At 35.5% G+C, this 22,618-nt stretch overlaps 1 protein-coding gene and 1 long non-coding RNA gene across 3 annotated transcripts in view; one reads left to right on the top strand and one right to left on the bottom strand.

The window, feature by feature from the left end:
* LOC127837487 (adapter molecule Crk-like) overlaps positions 1-21,710 on the bottom strand; it is a 30,348-nt gene extending 8,638 nt beyond the window's left edge. Inside the window, exons 1-5 of one of the 2 annotated variants that reach the window (XM_052364632.1) lie at positions 21,552-21,710; positions 11,333-11,455; positions 8,516-8,669; positions 7,199-7,243; positions 975-1,103 (exon numbers count right to left, since the gene is read on the bottom strand). In XM_052364632.1, coding sequence (XP_052220592.1) covers positions 975-1,103; positions 7,199-7,243; positions 8,516-8,669; positions 11,333-11,455; positions 21,552-21,583 — 483 coding nt within the window. In that variant the 5' untranslated portion in view covers positions 21,584-21,710. Of the gene's footprint in view, positions 1-974; positions 1,104-7,198; positions 7,244-8,515; positions 8,670-11,332; positions 11,456-19,117; positions 19,221-21,551 lie in introns of those variants that run through there. The other variant, XM_052364623.1, reaches the window with a different exon arrangement.
* Positions 19,907-20,625, top strand: LOC127837497 (uncharacterized). Its single transcript, XR_008029319.1, has 2 exons — positions 19,907-20,136; positions 20,591-20,625. It is a non-coding gene; the product is annotated as an uncharacterized LOC127837497 (long non-coding RNA).
* Positions 21,711-22,618: the final 908 nt, after the last annotated feature.

Raw genomic sequence — 22,618 nt, forward strand, 5'->3', positions numbered from 1 at the left:
AACAACAATCACATCTATAAAGCAAAACAAGCAAATTCGTTGAATTGATATCCCCCCCAATATACTTCTGGACACAAATAATTCTGGATGGATGGACAACACCAATGTGCATCATCCTCATATCCATGTATACCCACAACAAAATTCAATGAAATCCGCCAAAGCACTTCCAACATATGGCTCTGGACACAAAAAGCATTTTTTCAAGATACAAAGGGCCATAACTCCGTAATTAACAGATGGTGTACAATGCAATTTTGCGTGCATCATCCTCTTATCCATATATATACTCATACCCAGTTTCAATGAAATCCGCCAAAGCACTTCCAAGATATGGCTCCGGACACAAAAAGCCTCTTACCTCAGTCTTTTGGCTATTCAAAAATGGGACATTTTTAAGAAATAAGATTGCTTAAGTCGTAATCACCATTTAACATGAGATTTTTTATGTCTGCCGTTAATGTCTCTGGTACACTCATCAGTGACATATATAGTACAGGTACAGCTCTGAACCGCACATTCTTGTCTCAGCCACACTAACTGGTGAAACATGCAGTACAGATATCTGTCCCACCCGCCCATTCTTGTTTCATTCAAACTTACAGCTGAAACTTATGGCACAGGTATCTGTCCCACCCACCCATTCTTGTCTCAGTCACACTTACTGCTGTAACATGTGGCACAGGTATCTGTCCCACCCGCCCATTCTTGTCTCAATCACACTTACAGCTGTGACATATGGTACAGGTATCTGTCCCACCCGCCCATTCTTGTCTCAGTCACACTTAGAGCTGTAACATATGGCACAGGTATCTGTCCCACAGCCCATTCTTGTTTCAGTCACACTTATAGCTGTAACATATGGCACAGGTATCTATCCCACCTGCCCATTTTTGTCTCAGTCACACTTACAGCTGTAACATATGGCACAGATATCTGTTCCACCCGCCCATTCTTGTCTCAATCACACTTACCGCTGTAACATATGGCACAGGTATTTGTCCAACCCGCCCATTTTTGTCTCGGGCACACCACCATTTCTCCTCGTCTTTGGAAATCACCTCCAGGATGTCTCCACGCTTGAATGGCAGGTCCTCCGCATCCTAAAATGGAAGGTGCACATATGATAGCATATTACTGCATATTACTTATCTTAAACTGACCTTAATTTATGTTCTTTTTAAAATTGAAAACAAAACATGAAACAAGAGCACCGCATAATGGGTGCCACGCTCGGCTGCGAAAGCTTGTCAGAATATTTTTTTTAGGTCACAGTGACCTTGACCTTTGACCTAGTGACCCAACAAGAGATGTGTTCGTCAGAAACACAATGCCCCCACTGCGCCACTTTGGAATAAAATTTCAATTTATCATTTGGCAGGTATAGACATCATCTCCCTTTAAAGCTTTATCACTTCCCTTGGTCCCTTGGATTTTGTCCAATCCAACCAGGGGGGGGGGGGGCCTGTAGACAGTCAAAAATGACCAAGTCAGACATCACTGACAACCAAGGCCTGTGGTTTATCAAAGAGATCATAGCCAGAGTTCATCATGTATGTATGGACATAAGTCCACTGGTATTTAAAGGTTTTTTTTCACGCTTTGGTAAATTGACAAAATTGAAAAAAGTTGTTTCAGATTCGTAAGTTTTCGTTTTAGTTATGATATTTGTGAGGAAACAGTAATACTGAAGATTAACCATGCTCTAATATAGCCATTATATACATCTTTTGACGATTTTAAAACCTAAAAATTATAAAGCGTTGCAACGCGAAACGATTAAATAATTTGGAGAGTTCTGTTTTTGTCGTTAAATTTTGTGAAACTACGAAGATTGCTTATATATGGTATAAAATACGTCAAGAATGTGTACTCGGCGGAATAGCTCAGTAGGCTAAAGCGTTTTTACTTCAGGACTCTGGCAGGACTCCAGGGGTCACTGGTTCGAAACCTGCTCCGGGTAATGTTCTTTTCCTTTTTTAAAATTTTTTCTTGATTTTTTACTGGAGCTTTTACGATCCAATGTTTACATTTATCAATATAAAGCATTTAATGAATAAGTTAAAAAAATGCCAAAATCTGTGAAAAGGCCCCTTTAATGAAAACTAGCATTCACAAATGAGTACAGGTAACAAATGATAATTATATCAAATTATATCAAGAGATGTGTTCGTCAGAAACACAATGCCCCCTATTGCGCCACTTTGAAAGGGGGGGGGGGGGGGGTTCTCAAAGTCAATTATGTTTAAATGAGATCATAGCCAGAGTTGATCATGTATCTATGGACATAAGTCCACAGGTATGTAATAAACATCAAAAAAATTATAATTATATCATTAAAAAAAAAACTTTGACAAATCAATCATTTGAGTTATCAATTATCAAAATAATAAATCTGTACAGTAACTGTGAACAGAACTTCAATTCTTGGTAAGGAAATATAAAATATGAGATTTATAATTATATAAATTACTTCCCTTGACAATTATTGTCTCTAACAAATCTCTATTGTTAGTAGCAAATAATTAAAAGCCACTACCGTGACTGTGATTGACCACTTGAAATGTGCAGCTCCATGAGATACACGTGCATGCCAAATATATAAAGTTGCTATGTTCAATATTGAATAATTATCTCCCTTTTTAAAGCTTATTACTTCCCTTAAATTTGTATTTTTTACCGTAGACCATAAAGGATGACCTTGACCTTTCATCACAATGTGTTTGTCAGAAACACAATGCCTCCTACTGCGCCGCTTTGATTTATGTAACAAAATTATATACGTGGGCAGGTCAGATAACTACTGTAAACGTATAGAAATTCGTCGGTATGAAATTTCGTGGTTTAATGAAAAACAACTAATTCGTTGACATGTAATTTCGTGGATTTCCAATTTTCGGGGAAGATTGACGGTCATAATAATTAAACTTTTCTTAAAACAACCAGAGTAATAACGAAGAATAATCTGCTAATGTGTGTTGACAGCAAGGCTTGTGATTAATGTGCACTGAAGCATGAAAGTGTAGCCGATAATTGTCGATAAGAGCGAATAAGCGGCGATCTTGTGGGTCCCCGCTCGCTAATTGCCATCAATGTTGTTTTGACAATATTTGCAATTCTCTGCTCAATCGGTCCCCTAGTAGTAACAATTGAGTAATAAGGTCCCCAAAATGCAGGTGTGAAAACCGTTATGTCTCTTTTAACTTTAATTGGCACTACTTGACATATGTGATAAATCTGCAAACTGTTAATTTGACGACGTCACGTAAAAGAGAACAATCGTTGATGTACAGTTTAAATTCCGTGTTTGATTTAAAAAGTATTATTACCCAAACACAACATATTGTATTACCTAGCATATCTCAATCAAATATCTCAGATAACCGAAAACAATAGAGAATGTCGGCAATGACATTCGGAAAGGACCGATTTCGGATTACAAATGTAAAAATAATCGTTGGTACTTGAATTCGTGGGTCAGCGGAACAACGAAATCCACGAAAATTCGTACCACACGAAATTTAATGGTTTTACAGTATGTCCATTAAAAGCTTATTACTTCCCTTGACTTTGTTTTTTCGACCCTAGACCTTGAAGGATCATGTTCACCTTGAAATTTTACCACTCAAAATGTGCAGCTCTATGAGATACACATGCATGCCAAATATCAAGGTGCTATCTTCAATATATAAAAAGTTATGGCCAATGTTAAGGTTTTAGCACAATGCCTATGGCGGACGACGAGCTGGCTATGACAATAGCTCGGGTTTTTTCCAAAAACAGCCTCGCTAATAAATCATGAAATTAAAAGGTTAAAACTCTGCATGAGCGACAGCACTTGTAGGCAGTCAATACCTGAAGTAAAATAATGCAGACGACAAGTGACGTAATTGCCTAAAGTGTTAGACTTTGTGGCAGTTTGTTGTCATTGTTTTCTACCACACTCATAGGTCCCTACGGTGTTTACCTCAACAATGAAATCTCTGCAAGTAACTAAAAGATTGATGATGGCAACCAAATGTAATCCTTGTGGAAATTTTGCATTTGGTACTTAATATGGTCACAACAGTTATTTGACTACTTGAGCGTTATAACAAATAATTGTTGAATTGATTACACCCAGCTAAAAATGTTTTGTTAAATTCTAATTGATAACTCCACATTTATACTTTCTAGCTTTATATAAGCAGCGCTTCATGTATTTCGTGTTTCATTGTTTCAACAAAAAGCCTGCAAAAAATTATGCAGACATGTACAACTTCTAGTGGAAAGTGTTGGTGCATTAATTGTTGTATAAAATCATTTGATACTGTATAAAAATGGTGAATGTTTGTATTTATGAAATTCTTGAGAACTTTTATCCTCAATATTTACCAAAATTTCCTAATGCATTAATTACTTCAAAAATAAATGTAGACAAGTTGTGTTTGTGAACCACTATGTCCCCCATTTATTTGACCTTTGACCTTGAGGGATGACCTTGACCTTTCCCCACTCAAATTGTGCAGCTCCATGAGATACACATGCATGCCAAATATCAAGTTGCTATCTTCAATATTGCAAAAGTTATGTATATTAAATGGGCGATTTTGACCAATATATTTGACTTTGAAGGATAACCTTGACCTTTCACCACTCAAAATGTGCAGCTCCATGAGATACACATGCATGCCAAATATGAAGTTGCTATCTTCAATATTGCAAAAGTTATGGCAAATGTTAAAGTTTGACGCAAACCAACAGACAGACAGGCCAAAAACACTGTCCCCTAGTATAGACTGGGGGACATAAAAAACATTCACGTATGGAGTAAGCTACCCTCCAAAACCCACCCTTGTCCCCTAGTATAGACTGGGGAATACAAAAAATTCATGTACGGAGTAAGCTACCCTCCAACCTCCAAAACCCACCCCTTACGGGCCCGGGTGTCTGAAAAATATCCTGTGGAAAACACTAGATCTTGAAGTCAACAACATGGTTTTGAGAGACAGTGCCTTCATGCAGGACCAGGTTATGAGCTAGACACTAACATGTACTATTAAAGTAAAAGTGACATATTTCCTTGATATAATGAGTCTTGTTCTGAGAAAACTGGGCATAATGCATGTGCATAAAGTGTCATCCCAGATTAGCCTGTGCAGACTGCACAGGCTAATCTGGGATGACCCTTTATGCACATGCATTAAGCCCAGTTTTCTCAGAACACGACTATAATGATCATTGGAGCCAGTTATATTTTGAACTCCCATCCTTCACATACATGTTCATCTCCTATGTATGGAATATGCAAAAATTCCATATGTGTACAGAAAAAAGACCGAATTTTTGTATAAGCTCCTAGAAATGAGGTGGCGAATAATTAAACAACATATAAATTGTGTTTTTTTAATGATAAATAAAGATAAATGAAGTGGTTAAAAGTAAAATCTTTAAGATTGAGATTCTTAGGTCCTGTAAAATATTAAACTGTGACAACAAGAACATACAAGAGGGCCTGAAAGGCCCAAAGTCGCCCACCTGAGATAACAAGATATTATTGGGACAAATCTTTTGACCAAGTTTCATGAAGACCGCCCCTTGGAAGCCATGTTTTTCAAGCAAAGGTTACCATCTTTGAACTCATCCAAGATATCATTGGGACAAATCTTCTGAGCAAGTTTCATGAAGATCGGAAAATAAATATGGCCTCTAGAGTGTTAACAAGGTTTTAATAAAGCCATATAAGGAAAAATGCCCCGCCCCCTGGCAGCCATGTTTTTCAACCAACCTGCATTATTTTCAAACTCGTCTAAGATATTATTGGGATAAATCTTCTGACCAAGTTTCATGAAGATCATACAATAAATGTGGCCTCTAGGGTGTTAACAAGATTTTACTATAGCCATATCAGGAAAAATGCCCTGCCCCTTGGCAGCCATATTTTTCAAGCAAACATAACCATTTTTGAACTCAACCGTCATATCCAGAAAAGACATGTTCTGACTAACTTTCATGAAGATTGGACAAAAAATGTGACCTCTAGTGTTCACATGTTTTCACTATATACATATAGAGAAAACTGCCTCGCCCCCTGGCGGCCATGTTTTTTCACCGACCTGAACCATTTTCGAACTTGTCCGTGATATCAATAAAACCAATGTTTCCACCAAGTTTCATGATGATTGGGCAAAAATCGTGACTTCTAGAGTGTTCACAAGGTTTCTCTATAGCCATATAAGGAATACTGCCCCTTCCCTGGCGGCCATGTTTTTCAACAGACCGGAACCATTTTTGAACTAAACCACCATATCATTTAGACAAACATTTTGACAAAGTTACATGAAGATTTGGCATCAAATGTGACTTCTACAGTGTTCACAAGGTTTTTCTTTTTTTTTACCTAGTGACCTAGTTTTTGACCAAGCATAACCCAGTTTCTAACTCAGTCGAGGTATCAATAGGACAAATAATCTGACCAAGTTTCATGAAGATTGGACAATAAATGTGGCCTCTAGTCTAGAGTAATCACAAGGCAAAATGTTGACAACGGACGACGCATGACGGACAAAAGGGGATCACAAAAGCTCACCATGAGCACGTTGTGCTTAGGTGAGCTAAAAACAAAAGCAGTCCAGTGGAAATGTATATAGATTGAATCTTAAAATTTACATAGCCACCATATCGTCCCCTCCCTGCGAAAATGGCCAACCTCAATATTTACAAGTTTTCAGGAGATGGAAAAAAACTTCATTTTTTTTTTTATTACAGAATGAAGCTTTAACTTTGTATGTTGACTTTTTAGATATCCCTACATGTGCCCTAATGTTTAAAGTGACGTTTGACTGTTTCTGTTGTCAATATGAGAAAATTGTCTAACTCAAGCTGTAAAATTACAATTTTCTCATATTTTTTTACTTGTTTACATTTAGTTTGGAAATTTTCGTTCCAACCAAGCGAAACTTCCCCAAATCCTAACATGGTATGACTTTGTAAGCCGATTGGATAGGACCTTATAATTCTTCACGGGAGGAGCAGGCCGTTTTCGCCATTGCGAAAATGTCAAAACCCGTTTTCGTGCCAAAACTGAGATTGGCCATTTTGCGGGGAGGGGACGATATACCTTTAAAAAAAAAAATTGTATTTAGAAATCTTTCACAGGAGTGAAGTCTACTATAAAGAATTCCTAATGAGAGAAGACCAATTTAATAATTACAATTACCTTTCCAGGGAAGTCATATCTACAGTACACTTTGTCTCGTGTTGCCTGCAAAAGAAACAAACATGAGGGCTTTTAATTTACTTGTCCATAGTAAAAATTGTTAAGAAAAAAGTTTCAAAAAGCCTAACATTTACATACTTAATCTGTATTAAAATCAAACTATTATACAGACAGGGATAAAATATAAGAGCCTATAATTTCTTTGTCCTTAAAAAATGTGTGCTGATCCCTGAAAGTTTTTGACGTAGGTCCAGTGTTATTTCGAACCAGTTTATTCTTTTGCCAAAAAATACTTTAAAATAAAGAATAATATTTTATTTTTTTAATATTATATTACCTACGATCCAACCCATAAAGCTGCTCTCTAAATTATCTAAATGTTACATTTTATTTTAAATGTTTGTTTTGAGACCTCTAATTGGGATTTTAACGTGGTCATTTGTTGTAAGTCCTGTATGCACAAATAGACGTAACAAACACTGAAGTACTATGACTCCTGTATAAAAGTATGTGAGTATTTCACTTGACATATAAAAATGTGTTGCAAAAGAAAGAAAAAATACAAGATGGATGAATTAATGCTGTTCAAGTATGTTGATTGAATAGAGTTACATAACTGAAGTGCATGAGAAAGAAGTGTTGTATTATAGGTTTGATACACATTCTAGTTTTAGTTTTCTTGTGAGTATTTTTTAAACAGAACCTTTTCCAATAATTCATCTCAGGACCACTTAATGATCATTTAATGCAAAATAGTTGTATTAGAAAATTGATTGCTTTAAGATTTTTTTCCTTTAAATTGGGTGGCTGTCTTGAAAGAGGACCCCAAACAATTTTTTTTAAAAACATTTTCATGAAGATTGGTGAAAAACTTAAGAAAAACTGTCAAATATAGTTATAGACACAAAGTGAACCATCAGGTAAATCATCAGGAGAGAAACCTTATTTACACAAACTGTAGTTTTCGCTCAAGATACCATTTTAAGCCATGGAACAAACTTTTGAATTATCCAGGCAAAATACACCCTAGTAAACATTTGAGTGATATAATTAACCAACCCAAATAAAGGATTCGAAAAAGGTGTTAGACATTTTTCTATTTTTATTTTAGCTATGATGCCTAAAATGGTGCAGCAAATTAAAAGCGTAAAAAAAATCTGTTTGTTAGAGGAACTTCCTAGGAACATTTGTGTAAATTGGCTAAGAACTTGTTGACAAATTGTTGTAACAACATCTAATGCTACCCCAGCTCTTGCTTACCTATCAGTCAACCATATTACATGTATATGTTTATTGTAAACATTAAAATTATCTTACAGGAAATGTCAATGCAGTTGTATCCAGATAGTGTGTCTTGTAAAAATTTAATAACGCAGGAATATCTGGGAACTGCTGGTCTCCAATTCGAAATAACTCGCTTCCTCCCACTTGGACTTTGTTGATAATGTAATGACTGATCTTACTGTCTTCTCTGCAATTACAGTGGTATGATACATTTATATAAGCTAGGAACAAGAAATCACATTAATTAACTATTCATCATTTCATGAATGAGGAACATTTGATAACAGTAACCCATTTATGCCAGGTGGGCTCTCCCATCCTTATAAATTAGATCAATTCATTTCCAAATTTAGGGATGTCTAGTATATTTATTACTATATTCGGAATATTTCTTACAGGAATTTCTTTAAGCAAACAGCACAGACCCTGATGAGACGCCACATCATGCGGCGTCTCATCTGGGTCTACACTGTTTGCCAAGGCCTTTTTTCTAGACTCTAGGCATAAATGGGTTAATCAAGTATCTTAACCCTTTGCATGCTGGGACATTTGCCGTCTGCGAAAATGTCGTCTGCTGAATTTATAAAATTCGCATTTTCTTCGATTTTTTTTCAAAGAATACTATCAGAATAGCAAACAGTTTGGATCCTGATGAGACGCCACGTTCTGTGGCGTCTCATCTGGATTTAAACTGTTTGCAAAGGCCTTTAAAATTCGGTTCCCGCACTGAAAGGGTTAACCCTTTTCCACTCAGATACATATTTTCATGCATGTGTAGTCCCTAACAAAGTTTAATTTAATTTAAGACCTTTGTTACTAGATTCAAGATTTAAAGGCTTCATTTCCAACCCTTAGATACTGATGAGCAGAAAACAGCATTAAACCTGAACAGACTGCAAGTCACTCGCAGGCTGTTTTTGTTTTATGCTTGGTGCAAAAGCCATTTTCACTTTGCTCCTGAGTGGGAAAGGGTTAAAATGGTTACAGGTACATATATGCAAATATGTTTTTACTTAATTAAATTTATTACTAATAGATTACGCTCATATGAACACATCAACTAATAGTAATGGCAGACACAAACATTGAGCGCAAGTGTCATAAGAACAGAACAGAAAAATTAATGGGAATTTCCCAACATTATACATGTCTTTTGTACATGCATGAGTTCTTATTGTACAAAAAAATATTCACTATTGTATAAAACACTAATAAAGCACTAATTTCTCTGATGTTCTGGTATAACTTCTCCTAAACTTTCATTATCCCCATGCTTTTTGAAAAGCATGGGGATATTGTGGTTATAACTGCCGTCTGTCCGGTTGTCTGTCTGTCTGTCAGTCCGTCCTGGCCACTATCTCCTCCTACACTATAAGCACTAGAACCTTGAAGCTTACACACATGGTAGCTATGAGCATATGTGCGACCCTGCACTATTTGGAATTTTGATCTGACCCCTGGGTCAAAAGAAATGGGGGTTGGGGCGGGCCGGGTCAGAGATTTTCACTCATTTTTTTATGTTATTTTACTACAATTTCTTCATTTCTACACTGATTCACGTCAAATTGATACTGAACCTTTCTTATGACAATACAGTCAATCGCAACTATGTATGGCCCCATTACCAACCCTGGGGCACCCCGCCCACATAGGCCACGCCCATCCAAAATTGCCTTTTACTATAATTTCTTCATTTCTACACCAATTCACTTCTAATTGATACTGAACTTCTCTTATGACAATACAGTCGATCTCAACTATGCATGGCCCCATTACTAACCCTGGGGAGCCCCTGGGTCAAACATGCGGCGTGGGGATACGCGTCGGCCACTGCCGCGCCATTTCTAATTAAAGTTTTATATTAGCAGTTATATTTAAAAAAAAAGAGATTGTATTTTATAACTTTAAGGGTTAACTAATAAATACACATGCAGCAAAATTTTCATTTTAGGTTTAAACAATCTGGCAAAGTTTTGTTTAAGAGAAAATTGTGAAGTCCCGTAAGGCCCATAACATCATAAAAACAAGAGGGCCATGATGGCCCTGAATCGCTCACGTGACTAACCAAATACAATCCCAACCCAGATTTCATCAAGATAAACATTCTGACCAATTTTCATAAAGATTAGATGAAAACTGTGACCTCTATTGTCTACACAAGGTTTTTCTATTATTTGACCTAGTGACCTAGTTTTTGACCCCAGGTGACCCAAATACAATCCCAACCCAGATTTCATCAAGATAAACATTCTGATCGAATTTTATGAAGATTGGATGAAAACTGTGACCTCTAATGTCTACACAAGGTTTTTCTATTATTTGACCTAGTGATCATGTTTTTGACCCCAGATGACCCAAATACAATCCCAACCCAGATTTCATGAAGATAAACATTCTGACCAAATTTCATAAAGATTGGATGAAAACTGTTCCATCTACTGTCTACACAAACAAATTGTTGACAGACGCACACATGCACACACACAACGGACGCCGGACATCACACGGTCACATAAGCTCACCATGTCACTTTGTGACAGGTGAGCTAAAAATCAATGGACTGGAACAAAATGCAAACTTGATCATGTACATATACTTACACACCAAAAATAAGATCAGTATATGAACGCGTGAAGGAAAAAAACTCTGGAAATGTACAGGTGTTCGGACAGACCAGCGGACAAAGCGACTGTTATATGCCACCCTACCAGGGGCATATAAATACTATCACATGTCTTTTAACTTTTTTATTCAGGTTATACAATTTAACCCATTAACATAAATCACAAGAAATTGTTTTAACCGTTCCAGCCTTACTATAAACTTATAAACTGAACATTTTATACATACCTTACAACAAGTACATAATCGCCCTTTATGGACTGGCTTTCTCGTATTAAAAATACACCATTAGTTCTGACATCAACCAGCTTTTCATTTGCTTCCTCCCGACTTAAAGGACCAAAGTACCAGCTGAAAAAACATACAAATACCTCACATGCATGTACACATTGTGAATTTTTATATAAATCTAGCCATCTTTTAAACTGAAAACAATATGTTTGCACATTCATGCTTGTACTCCATGCTTTTAATATTAATCGACTTAAGTTATTATTTTGAAATATTCCTAAATATCATGGACTACAAGGAAAAAAATAACTAAAAAAGAATGTTTAGACTATTTGGATTGACAAAATTCATAATATTGTCCTTTTCTTCCATAATAGGCAGACATTACAAATGTAAATGTTTTTATACTGCAATTAACTAATGAGCCATTCTCTTGTCGGGAAAAAGCTATTAGCTTATGTTTGTTTTTATCATGTCCGACGTTAAATAAATTTTCTTGTATCTTGTATCCGTGAAAGAGGTTAAACGCATGTGCTTACAGTTAGGTCCCAGATTAGCCAGACCACACAGGCTCATCAGGGACCACACTTACAGCAAAACTTGATTTTTGCTAACAAGAGACTTTCTTGAGAAAAAAAAACGGAAAGTGTCATCTACATGTATGATAAGGCTGTGTGGAATGCACAGGCTAATCCAGTATGGATTTAACGCACATGCATTAAACCCTCTTTTCACAGAGCAATGTCCGAATGTGCGAGCCTTTTGCAGTTTTGGAAAATATGTTATGAACGTGATATGCTGAAATATGTTTGAAACTTTTAGCCTCACATCATCCAATTCTTATGTTACAAAAGTGAAATGGGCTAATTGTTCATAGTTTGGTGAAATGTTCTTTTTAATGCTTGTTATAGGTTCGACAAAAAAATGTGAACATTATTTGTTAACAAGCAAAATAACACTCCTGACCAAAAACAGAGTTACAAACCTTGATTCATTCAAGTAACATATTACATCAATACTCAAAATCAACAAATATTTCGCAAAATATTTCGTAAAATAAAGTTTACCAATAAAACAAGATGTGTTTGTGAAACACTATGTCTCCGTTTATGATGTTTGACCTTGAAGGATGACCTTGACCTTTCACCACTCAAAATGTGCAGCTCAATGAGATACATATGCATGCCAAATATCAAGTTGCTATCTTCAATATTGCAAAAGTTATTGCAAATGTTAAAGTTGGCGCAAACCAACAAACCAACCAACCAACAGACCAACAGACAGGGCAAAAACAATATGTCCCCCACTATTATAGTGGGGGACATAAAAAATCAGTGCTCCATATAGCAATAGCCAAAATTTCAAAAAAATATGTGGAATGGTACATGTAACATAGATTAAGCGAGAATACAAAATGCTTTTTTTATGGCACAATATATTCCATTTTAATTTCCTGCAACGATATCTATTCATATAACACAAACACTAACTTGGTACATGAACATGATTGTGTTGAATATATTGTACTGCAAAAAACAAAAAAGAGCATTTTGTATGTTGTTAAATCAATGTTACTAGACCACATCCAGCGTTGAAATTTTGGCTTTTAATATAAGGAACATTGATGTTTTATGTTTTAACTTTTTTTTTGAAATACACATGTATTGTATGAAATTTGTTATTTTGAGGGCTTATGAGCTTTTATCAGAAAATCATAGGTTATTGCAAAAAATGAAATCATTGACAGTGTGTTTTTTTGTTAAAAATCTGGTCTGGTATCCGGCCCCATTTCCAATGGCAACCGGAGATGTGTTTCCCCCTTAAAAAAGTATACTTTTCCCCCTATTTCAGCTTAAATTTCCCCCTCAAAAACAATTTTATTTTTTTTACTTTTATACCCGTTGCCAGCTGTTACATGTATTAACCTTTGATTAAATATATATGAATGTAAATTACATTAAAATATTGCAATTTTAAGTATTGAATGGTTGGTGAAAAGATCTTCTAACTTCCCCTTTTAGCCCAGAATTCCCCCCTCTAAGGGCCCCGGCCCCAATCCCCCAAAGTGTAGCACGGGCCCTGACAATATTGAATGGGCATAAATTAGGCATCTGTTCATGTATAGTTTCCCAAAGTGTTTATTTCAGAACAAAGACAGAGCTGTTTAGTTTACAAATGAGATCATTCTTTAATGGGAATCTGAGTTTGTTTTTACATGGAAACAGTATTTGCCAAGTTAAATTATAAGTATTCATACATGAATCGAGATTGCCCAATACTAGAGCAATTGTTCACAGATCTTGTTGAGTAGAATTTTCATAATTCCAAATATTACACAAAGGGGAGTACGTACATTACATGTAAACTCAGCACTTAAACAGTTTATAATTGAACTAATTTAACTGACAATTGACATTTCCTGTAAAAGGCTTATGCAGTAAAGCTCTATTGATAGCATTGACTTTGTTTAGCTAAAATAGTAATTATTAGAAGTAAATGTTAACATCTGTATTACCCATTGTGTTTTCTGTGCTTTTTAGCAGTTTAAGTTATAACCAGCAAATGCAGAAAATCAAAGACGATAAACTAAATAAACATTCAAATGCGGATTGGTTATGATAAAACATGGACCAATCGCGCCAGTTGATTGAAACATGTTTAGTGGGAATACCCCTGCCCCAATTTAACTTCTATTACATGAAATCTTTTAATAGTAACATAGTTAAACAACATGTTTAATACAGCATTTCAAATAATGTAAGGATGTACCTTATGTAAAGTTATAACATAATTTTACACAAATATGAGTATAACATTGGCAAATATTGAGTGCCTCGGATATGCATATCCCGAACTTATACATTCGCTCTTACTTTTTTTAATCAATAACTTTGTGCGTTTGAACAAGTAAGGTTTGACTCTATAATGATTTTTAATGTAGTTTTCTAAAATGTGAACATAGTGAGAACATTTCAACAACAAGAGATGTGTTTGTCAGAAACACAATGCCCCCTAATGTGCCACTTTAAAATAAAATTCAATATACAAAAATGTATCATTTGGCAGGTTTAGAAATCATCTCCCCTTTTAAGCTTATTACTTCCCTTGGATTGTATTTTTTTACTTCTGACCTTGAAGGATGACCTTAACCTTGAGCTTTCACCACTCAAAATGTGCTGCTTCATGAGATACACATGCATGCCAAATATCAAGTTGCTATCTTCAATATTGCAAAAGTTATGACCAATGTTAAAGTTTTCGGACGGACAGACAGACAGTTCAACTGCTATATGCCACCCTACTGGGGGCATAAAAATCAACCAAAATAATTATGCAACACAATGTTATAATTTTAAATGTAAACAACAATAAAGCAATAAATGAAATCACTCATTTTGGCAGTACAGGTACATCAAATTTTTCATGTGCCCTGGCATTCAGTTCATAAGATAGGGAGACCACAGCAGGTTGCTAATAAACAGTGTAGACTTCAGCTGTTATAATTTTGTAATGGTAATTTATCTGATTGCATTGACGATATGGTTAAATTTGAAAAAAAAGTTTATCAAACAAAAACATATTGTTTTTACAGTGTCACTGTCTATTATTTGCACATAGTCAGATAGTAAGATAATTGATCTGACTAAAAAACTGCATGTTTGTTTTACAATTAACGTTCTCGCTCTTATGATGCTGTACCCAGAGAAATAAATTCTGTTTAGTAATATATACAGTTTACTTATTAAAATCTGTCGTAACTTGTATCTTTAAGTATTCGCTTGTAATGTTTTAGTTAAACAATTATTCTGTTCTGTTCTAAAGGTTTAGTGTTACAAATGTAATGATTCTTTTGCATACATGCCAGAAATTGTCAGGTCCAAATCTGGACATTCCATTAAAAATTTCAGGACCTAAAGTTGACCAAAAAGCGGGACATCTAAAAGAATCAATCATGATGCCACCTTAACTGTAGTCAGTAATCAGTATATTGCTTACAAAACCTCATAATTTCTGGCAAATATTTACAATAAATATGTTAAAGAATTTCATGATCACAGACGTTCTCTATTTTCCGGATGTAAACACACATGTGCACTATGCGGATGAATCCATAACGTGAAATGTGCATGGGGCATGCCTCTATTTGACTTCAATTTGGGACAGAGGCATGTGTAATCATTCAACGCAATGTGCCTGCATCGAACACTGTTTTTATTCAACCAATCATCAATTGACTCTCAATTTAGTAATTTAGTAAATTAATTTCTTAAAATCAGTCAAAAACAAAAGAAAATTTATGTTAGTCAATCTGTACAGGTTTTTTAACTTCAGGTGGTATAATACACAGAACACTGCGTAATAGTATCTTTGGAATTAGGGCTGCAACAATATACCGGTATATCGGTATATATCGCAATACGCAATCCGCATATTGTATTGCGATATGATTTTCATCATACCGGAACGAAAATTTTACAAAAATTCATTCACATTTCGTCCAGAAAAGCCATCCGAAATAATGATAAAAAGGTAAACAAAACAAAGCAGTGTAAATTATTTTTTACGTAAAAAAAGCATTCTAAAAAGTGTATTATACGGAGTAGCATTGTTACATGGGAGCATTCATTCGATGCTTTTGAACAGATTATCGTTGAATTAATTGCGCACAGCTGTAAATGTTTCGTTCGATTCTGATTTGAGCATTATTTGTAATCCGAATTTCGGAAACACGCTTCCAAATTTGAATGCTAACGCGACAATAAACAATTATAGCGTCAAATAAAAAGTGCTTAATCCTTTGTCTCAATAAAAAGCGCGCGAAAATTATGCAGACATGTAGAACGTCGCATGGAAAGTATGGGTGTATTTTGTGTTGTATAAAAACGGGAACATCACGTCAGCTGAATTACGCGTGTTCAGTGGGAAAAACGCCCCGGTTGGACGTTATTTCATCACATCTTTAAATAGTAACAATTGCAAAAATGTATTTGATACTTAAGAAAATTTGCAAATGTTTGTGTTTCTTATTATTCTTGAGCACATTTATAGTAAATATTTACCAGGATTTGCTTTAAAATTGGAATTTATGGGATTATTGGGTAATTGGCAAGTTATAATTTTGGTGCAAGTTAGCAATATATTGCGATATATTGCAATACGGGTTTTTGAACTGACAATATATTGCAATACGGTTTTTGGCGTATTGTTGCAGCACTATTTGGAATTGATTTGGGCCATGAAATACAAAAGCAACCAGCTTTAAATTCACTTCCATGCATCTTTAGCTATCATAAAAACACCATGGTGTGAATGCCCAATAAAATCAGTGTGAATGCCCAATAAAATCAATCATTGGCCGATAGATCACTAATAAGATGTTAAAAACAACACTGGATCACTTGACTAGTAGATATGGTTTGTTAATAGGGGGCAATAAAGAGATTTGCAATGGTAATTTAAGCCAAACTTAGCTTGAATAGCGAATTTTATTGTGACTTTATACAACGTATCTGGTATGTCGTTTTTTACGAATGTCTGGACAAATTGGGTTACACTCACACCGAGACAAACACCCCAAAAGCAGGACTGTCCAGCAAAGATCGGGCATCTGGCATGTACGTTCTTTTGAAAGTAAACAAAAAACTTGAGTTTTACTGCATAATGATGGAAATTAAGTTAGTCAATCATCACAGTGTTTTTATCGTTGAAAACATTGAAAACGGACAATAACAAAATAATTTTGCCAATGGTTGTGTTGTGTGGGATGCAATGAAGCAGCGGTGCTTATATAACCAAAGTCATACTTTTGGCTTACTGAACCATCAAGCAAATTTGTTTGAAAAAAGGACTGTATTTCATCCGAAAAAGAAACACATTTAAACAAAATATACCCCTTAAAGCCAACAGACAAAACAAAACCAATAATTGGTACCACATGTCTTTGAAAGCGAAAAGGCATTCAAGAAACGTATAACATGGATTGGTGATGAGGGCTTATGTTGTATTATGGCAGTGACGAATAAATCAAGATAATGTATTTGCATTTTTATAAACTTCAACAACATAGCACATCTATCTCAAAATATAATAAAACAGTTAAATACTTATTGATACAGCAATTTATTTCCTTCTTTATAAAGTACTGAAAAACGACACTTTCCCATTTGGGAAAAAACATTATAAATTTCCCAATTGCTGTCAAAAAACTTCCCAATAGTTTCTCTATGCAGCTCAATGGCTTCAACCCAAGTAAATATAATATTCTTTGATATTGGAGAAAAGATAAAATACACCAATTTCCCAACATGAAGACTTCAGGACGTGAATTTTCCCAATTTCAGGGGTTTTGGCACACAATTTTCCCAATTGGTCTGGTACCGGTACTTTTCTCTTGGCCATAAAATCACTGCGATATAGCTAATGCTAATAATATTTTATAGATCATCTACAGTGCCCCAGATAAGCTGCGTATCTGCGTCTTTCATCCTATCAAAATGTTCAAAAACCCAAAGAAATACAATATCATGTGTATTGAAAACGAAAACGATTTTTAAGCAAATTTGTCAAATTTGATGCGTACATGCTTTGCTAATCTTCGGTATTTTCTCTTTGTAATCATTATCGTAATGCGGCTACGCTTTCTTTCAGCAAGCGCCTGAATGACAGAGCAGGAAAACAGTCAAAGTTATCCAAACGCTCTGCGGACTAGATTTCATTGTTAAATAAAGCGTCTGACCAAACTATTTACGACAAACTATATGCTGTTTAAATCTGACTTAATCTGTCGTTCATTTTGCATGTCTTTGTAAAGCCTTTGTACTTTCAGCTTCTATTACGATGCCAAATAAAAAGTCTAAGAAGGTCCTACAGAACAGTCCACGCGTTTTCAAAAAAAAACCGCACTCCCTCCGCGTTTTTTTTCTGCTAGTGAGTGTTTACGCGGAGTTGGAAAGTGAGGTGAAATTGCAAAAACACTCGGAGTTCCGCCGAGTTCCCTAATACACGCAGCGTGTATTACTTTAACCTAGTCGGTAAATGCAGACAATTTCCGTTCTTATCAGCGACCGTCGTGCAACACCGCGTTAGCAGTGTGCTACTGGGCATGCCAAAAAATAAAAACATTGTTATCAAAAATAGTTTAAATACTGTGGCATATAAACATAAAGATAATTGTATAGAAAATTTAAACATATAAAAATTATGTTTTTTAATTCACAGGTACGTCTACAATATGAATGCATATTCGACATGTTAAGCGTTTTGACAAATTAATTTTCAATTCATAACACACATAACACAAGAATAAATGTTCCGTAAAATTTCCAAATGAGAATAATAGTTAGTAATCTGAAACACACTTACGATTTTTAATGTTAACACAACGTTTACAAATGCTTCCAATATACAGTCATCATGTATATTTCCCGACAAAAGCGCGCAAAAATTATGCTGCAATGTACAAGGTCAATGTATACTCCTGGAAAGCGTGTGTGTATTGATTTTTTTTTACAAACTTTGTAGCGCAGAGAACATTGAATTCTGTTGATTTGGGTTAAGTTTCTTTGGTATTTTTTAACACAATTATATCGCAAATAAGTTGATATTTCCTCCAAATTAATTTCAAATAGAACACGCCGAATCTTTATCATTACGGTATTTTAGTAGTTTAGTAGAGCAATTATTTTAACAGCAATTGTACTGTAAACTGATTAAAGAAGACATCTGGACAGAACTGGATTCAGTGTTTGACGTAATGAAAACACGCAAAGCTTGTCTACTGACCTATTGTGTAGACTGCTGTCTCCGGTGTTTTGACAAATGGGAGTAACATGTGTGAATGTAACTCTGCCGCTTTGGTCCATAATTACCGGTAAAACATTGTTTTGAATGTCAACGCAACTAGAATACAACTGTGAATATTTAATGCAACTATCAACTCAAAAGTTACCACCTTCTTTTAGCAATCAATGGAATAATTTACCACAAAGAGAAAATAAATGCATTAGTGAGCAGAGAATTGACTTTGTTCCGACAATTAAAACCATTCCTTATGCATTCGTTGAACGTGTTTACTTGAGTAAGTTATGCCTTCAGACAGGAAGCGGCTTTCCTTTGATGACGTCAAACTGTCAATTCACACAGATTTGCGAGACTTTTAATAGGGTCCTTGGTCATTCGTTTACATGTTCAGTATAGAAAAAACACCTGCTAACATGAAAACTTTGGATTAAATTATCAAAATAAAAACAATGTTGCAAACTGTGATTATATTAATTGTTAAGTATCAGTTCAAAGACGTTTTGTTTGTGGTAAATCAACGAGTTTTCTATACAACAACAACTTCTTTTACAACCACGTTGGGATCGATCTATCTTGGTTGGCCTTTCTAACTGTATATTAAATTATATATTATATATATATATATATATATATATTTTATTTGAAAATCAGGAAGTCAAACAAAGTTAAATTGATTGTTATCTCGTTAAACATGTAGATTCCCCTGCGTTGCCAACGCCGAGGGCCGCAGCGTCGGCTTATCAATTTTGCCGATAGTTAACCGTGCAGGGGTTCCGCTGTCGATCGCCATTGGCGCCAAATGGCGCTAAATTTTTAAATGTGGCTCCAATTTTTTAAAAGTGGCGAATTTCAAAAAATCGGTAAAATCCTATCCGAAAATGTACTGCGAGTCGAAAGCACGCGACCGAGCATTAGCGGCCAGCGTCTGTCAGTTGTAAATATTGATTTATGACGATGTAAGCGACCTACAGTGCAGAGTGCATTAGAAATCACCGAAGCGTGTAAGTGTTACCAACTGTGTTTTTACTGCTATTGTCAAGTTTTATGGGGGTTATTATCGGATTAACGGCTCCTTTATGATATTGAGCAATAAGTTGAGTAACACGGGGACAAACTGTCACGACGATCAATAATTATAATGATTATTAGGGCCGATATTTCTTTGTTAAAATCAAAACCATGGGGCTGGCAAAAGCATTTAATTTCTCCACATCAACAAATAAAAACTTGTTTCAACAGGTATTTGTGAGCATTTCTGTTTAACAGATTCATTATTGTAATGTTCTGGGAAGGATATAAATTGATTAAGATAACAACAATTTCTGAATTAAATATAAAACATTCACTCTATGTACTATATTTCGGATATGTTAAATTCGGACATTTAAATATAGGGACATTTATGTGTTGGTTTGATGTTGATAGTTTGTAAAAATATGTTCTATGTTATTTCAGGCAACTAGAATGGATTGTGGCAATTATCTGGGCCTTTCTGTCAGGAAAAAGGCGTGAACAACAGTCCTTTAATTGAACCTGGAAATCATCCACCACTAACAGAAAACTTGTTAACAACAGAAGCTGATGTATATCATGTCCAAATGACCAAATATAACTGTTAAACAATTTGAAGTGAGATGCTTTATTTTCTGATTCCCTTTCAAATGATGAATATTGGTGTGATTTTATGTTTAATTAATTAATTTCGAAATATTTATGTAGCATACTGTTTAATACATTGATGTTAACATTATTATATTATTTTGGTTATCTGTGTTGTTTATCAAGTTGAAAAAAATGTTATTTATATACAAATGAAGCTTATTAAGACTTATGAAGGTATGACTTATGAAGGTACTTATTGTTTTTTTTATGAAATAACATACTTTTTAAAGTGATAATATAGTCAATGACATTAATGTAGTAAGGTTTCTTAAAATGATTGTTATTATTAATAAGGTGGAATAACCGACAGTATTCACGCCGCGAAAAAGTGGCGACAACTTTTTTTGGGCCAGTGGAACCCCTGACCGTGGAGTCCCAAATCATCCAAACCCCGCGTATCGCGGGATATTCTTAATCTCCCTAGGAGATACTGCCTGCGGAGTAGCGAGGGAAATTGGGGTAAACGCGTGAACTGTACTGTAGCCCCTACATTTCCAAATTACTGTCAATAACCTACAACTAGTTGTGTAATCTTCAATGCATAGGGAAACATGTTTCCTATACATTATCAATGAGCATGGAATACGCAAACACAGCATTCAATGTCCAAACAACAAATTCTGAATTTCTTTCGAGATATCAGCAATATCATGACGATCCGAGTTCAGATGTCAAATGAACGTATCTGCAAGCACAAGTAATGTATAAATGAATTAAGAATCAAATCTAAGATTATTTTAAGATGAACTCGCACCTGTATTTATCTGTCGGATCAAAATCAGCCATTGTTTATGATAACTTATGGAACCATTGAAAATGTAACAAGAAAACAATTTCCTTGTAAATTACAAAAAATATGGCGGCGCCATTGCGAGTAACCTCCCTTTCTCCATGTCAATTAGTGCCAAAGAACAAAATATACACGAAAGAAATAAAAGGGCTGACAACATCGCAATCTATTAAGAATGTAGTGAAATAAGGTCACTTCCAACGGCTTCCAACAGCCTTGCTATTGGGCAAGCTCTTCAGAGACGTGGTTTGAGTGCCTGACTACCACTCTGGAGGTCGCGGGTTCAATGCTCCGTTGGCTTCAGGGATTTTTCACTTAAATGGCGACGAGGCGAACGATTCAGAAAGTGGGTGTGAGCTGTTGTATGGTTTCTATGTTGGCCATGCGGTGCAAGACATGCCGTAGCGGGCGTGTCTTGGCCTTGAAACATTGAGAGGGGGAAGTGTGAAGTGATATAATGTCACTTCCAACAGCCGTGCTGTTTGGACTAGCTCTTCAGAGTTTATGACTAACACTTTGGAGGTCCCGGGTTCAATCCCCTTTTCGGAGCTCACGGTTTTTCACTTAAATGGCGAAGAGGCGAACGATTCAGAAAGTGGGTGTGACCTGTGTATTGATTTCTAGGTGGACCATGTGGGTGAAATACTGATATACATGCTGTAGCGGGCGTGTCTGGGCTTTGAAACATTAATAGGGGGAAGAGTGTAGTGAAATAATATCACTTCCAACAGCCTTGTTGTTTGGCTAGCTCTTTAGCGACGTGGTTAGAGTGTATGACTACCTTTCTGGAGGTCACGGGTTTAATCTCCTATTGGAGCTCAGGAATTTTCCCATTAAGAATTTCCCGCATTCAAGGCTTCATATAGTGTAGACCCGGAGTGTGTCTCATCATTCGCATATAATTTACTTAGTAAAATAACGAATTTTGGGCTTTAACTGTGATCCCAGTTATTTATTTTCTAATTAAACATTTTCAACTTTTGTGTAGTCCTATGTTGTGGGTGTAAAGCCATGGTATCTTGAGGAAGCCC

This window comes from Dreissena polymorpha, chromosome 1 (assembly GCF_020536995.1).
Source record: "Dreissena polymorpha isolate Duluth1 chromosome 1, UMN_Dpol_1.0, whole genome shotgun sequence".
In the NCBI taxonomy this organism is placed as follows: domain Eukaryota; kingdom Metazoa; phylum Mollusca; class Bivalvia; order Myida; family Dreissenidae; genus Dreissena; species Dreissena polymorpha.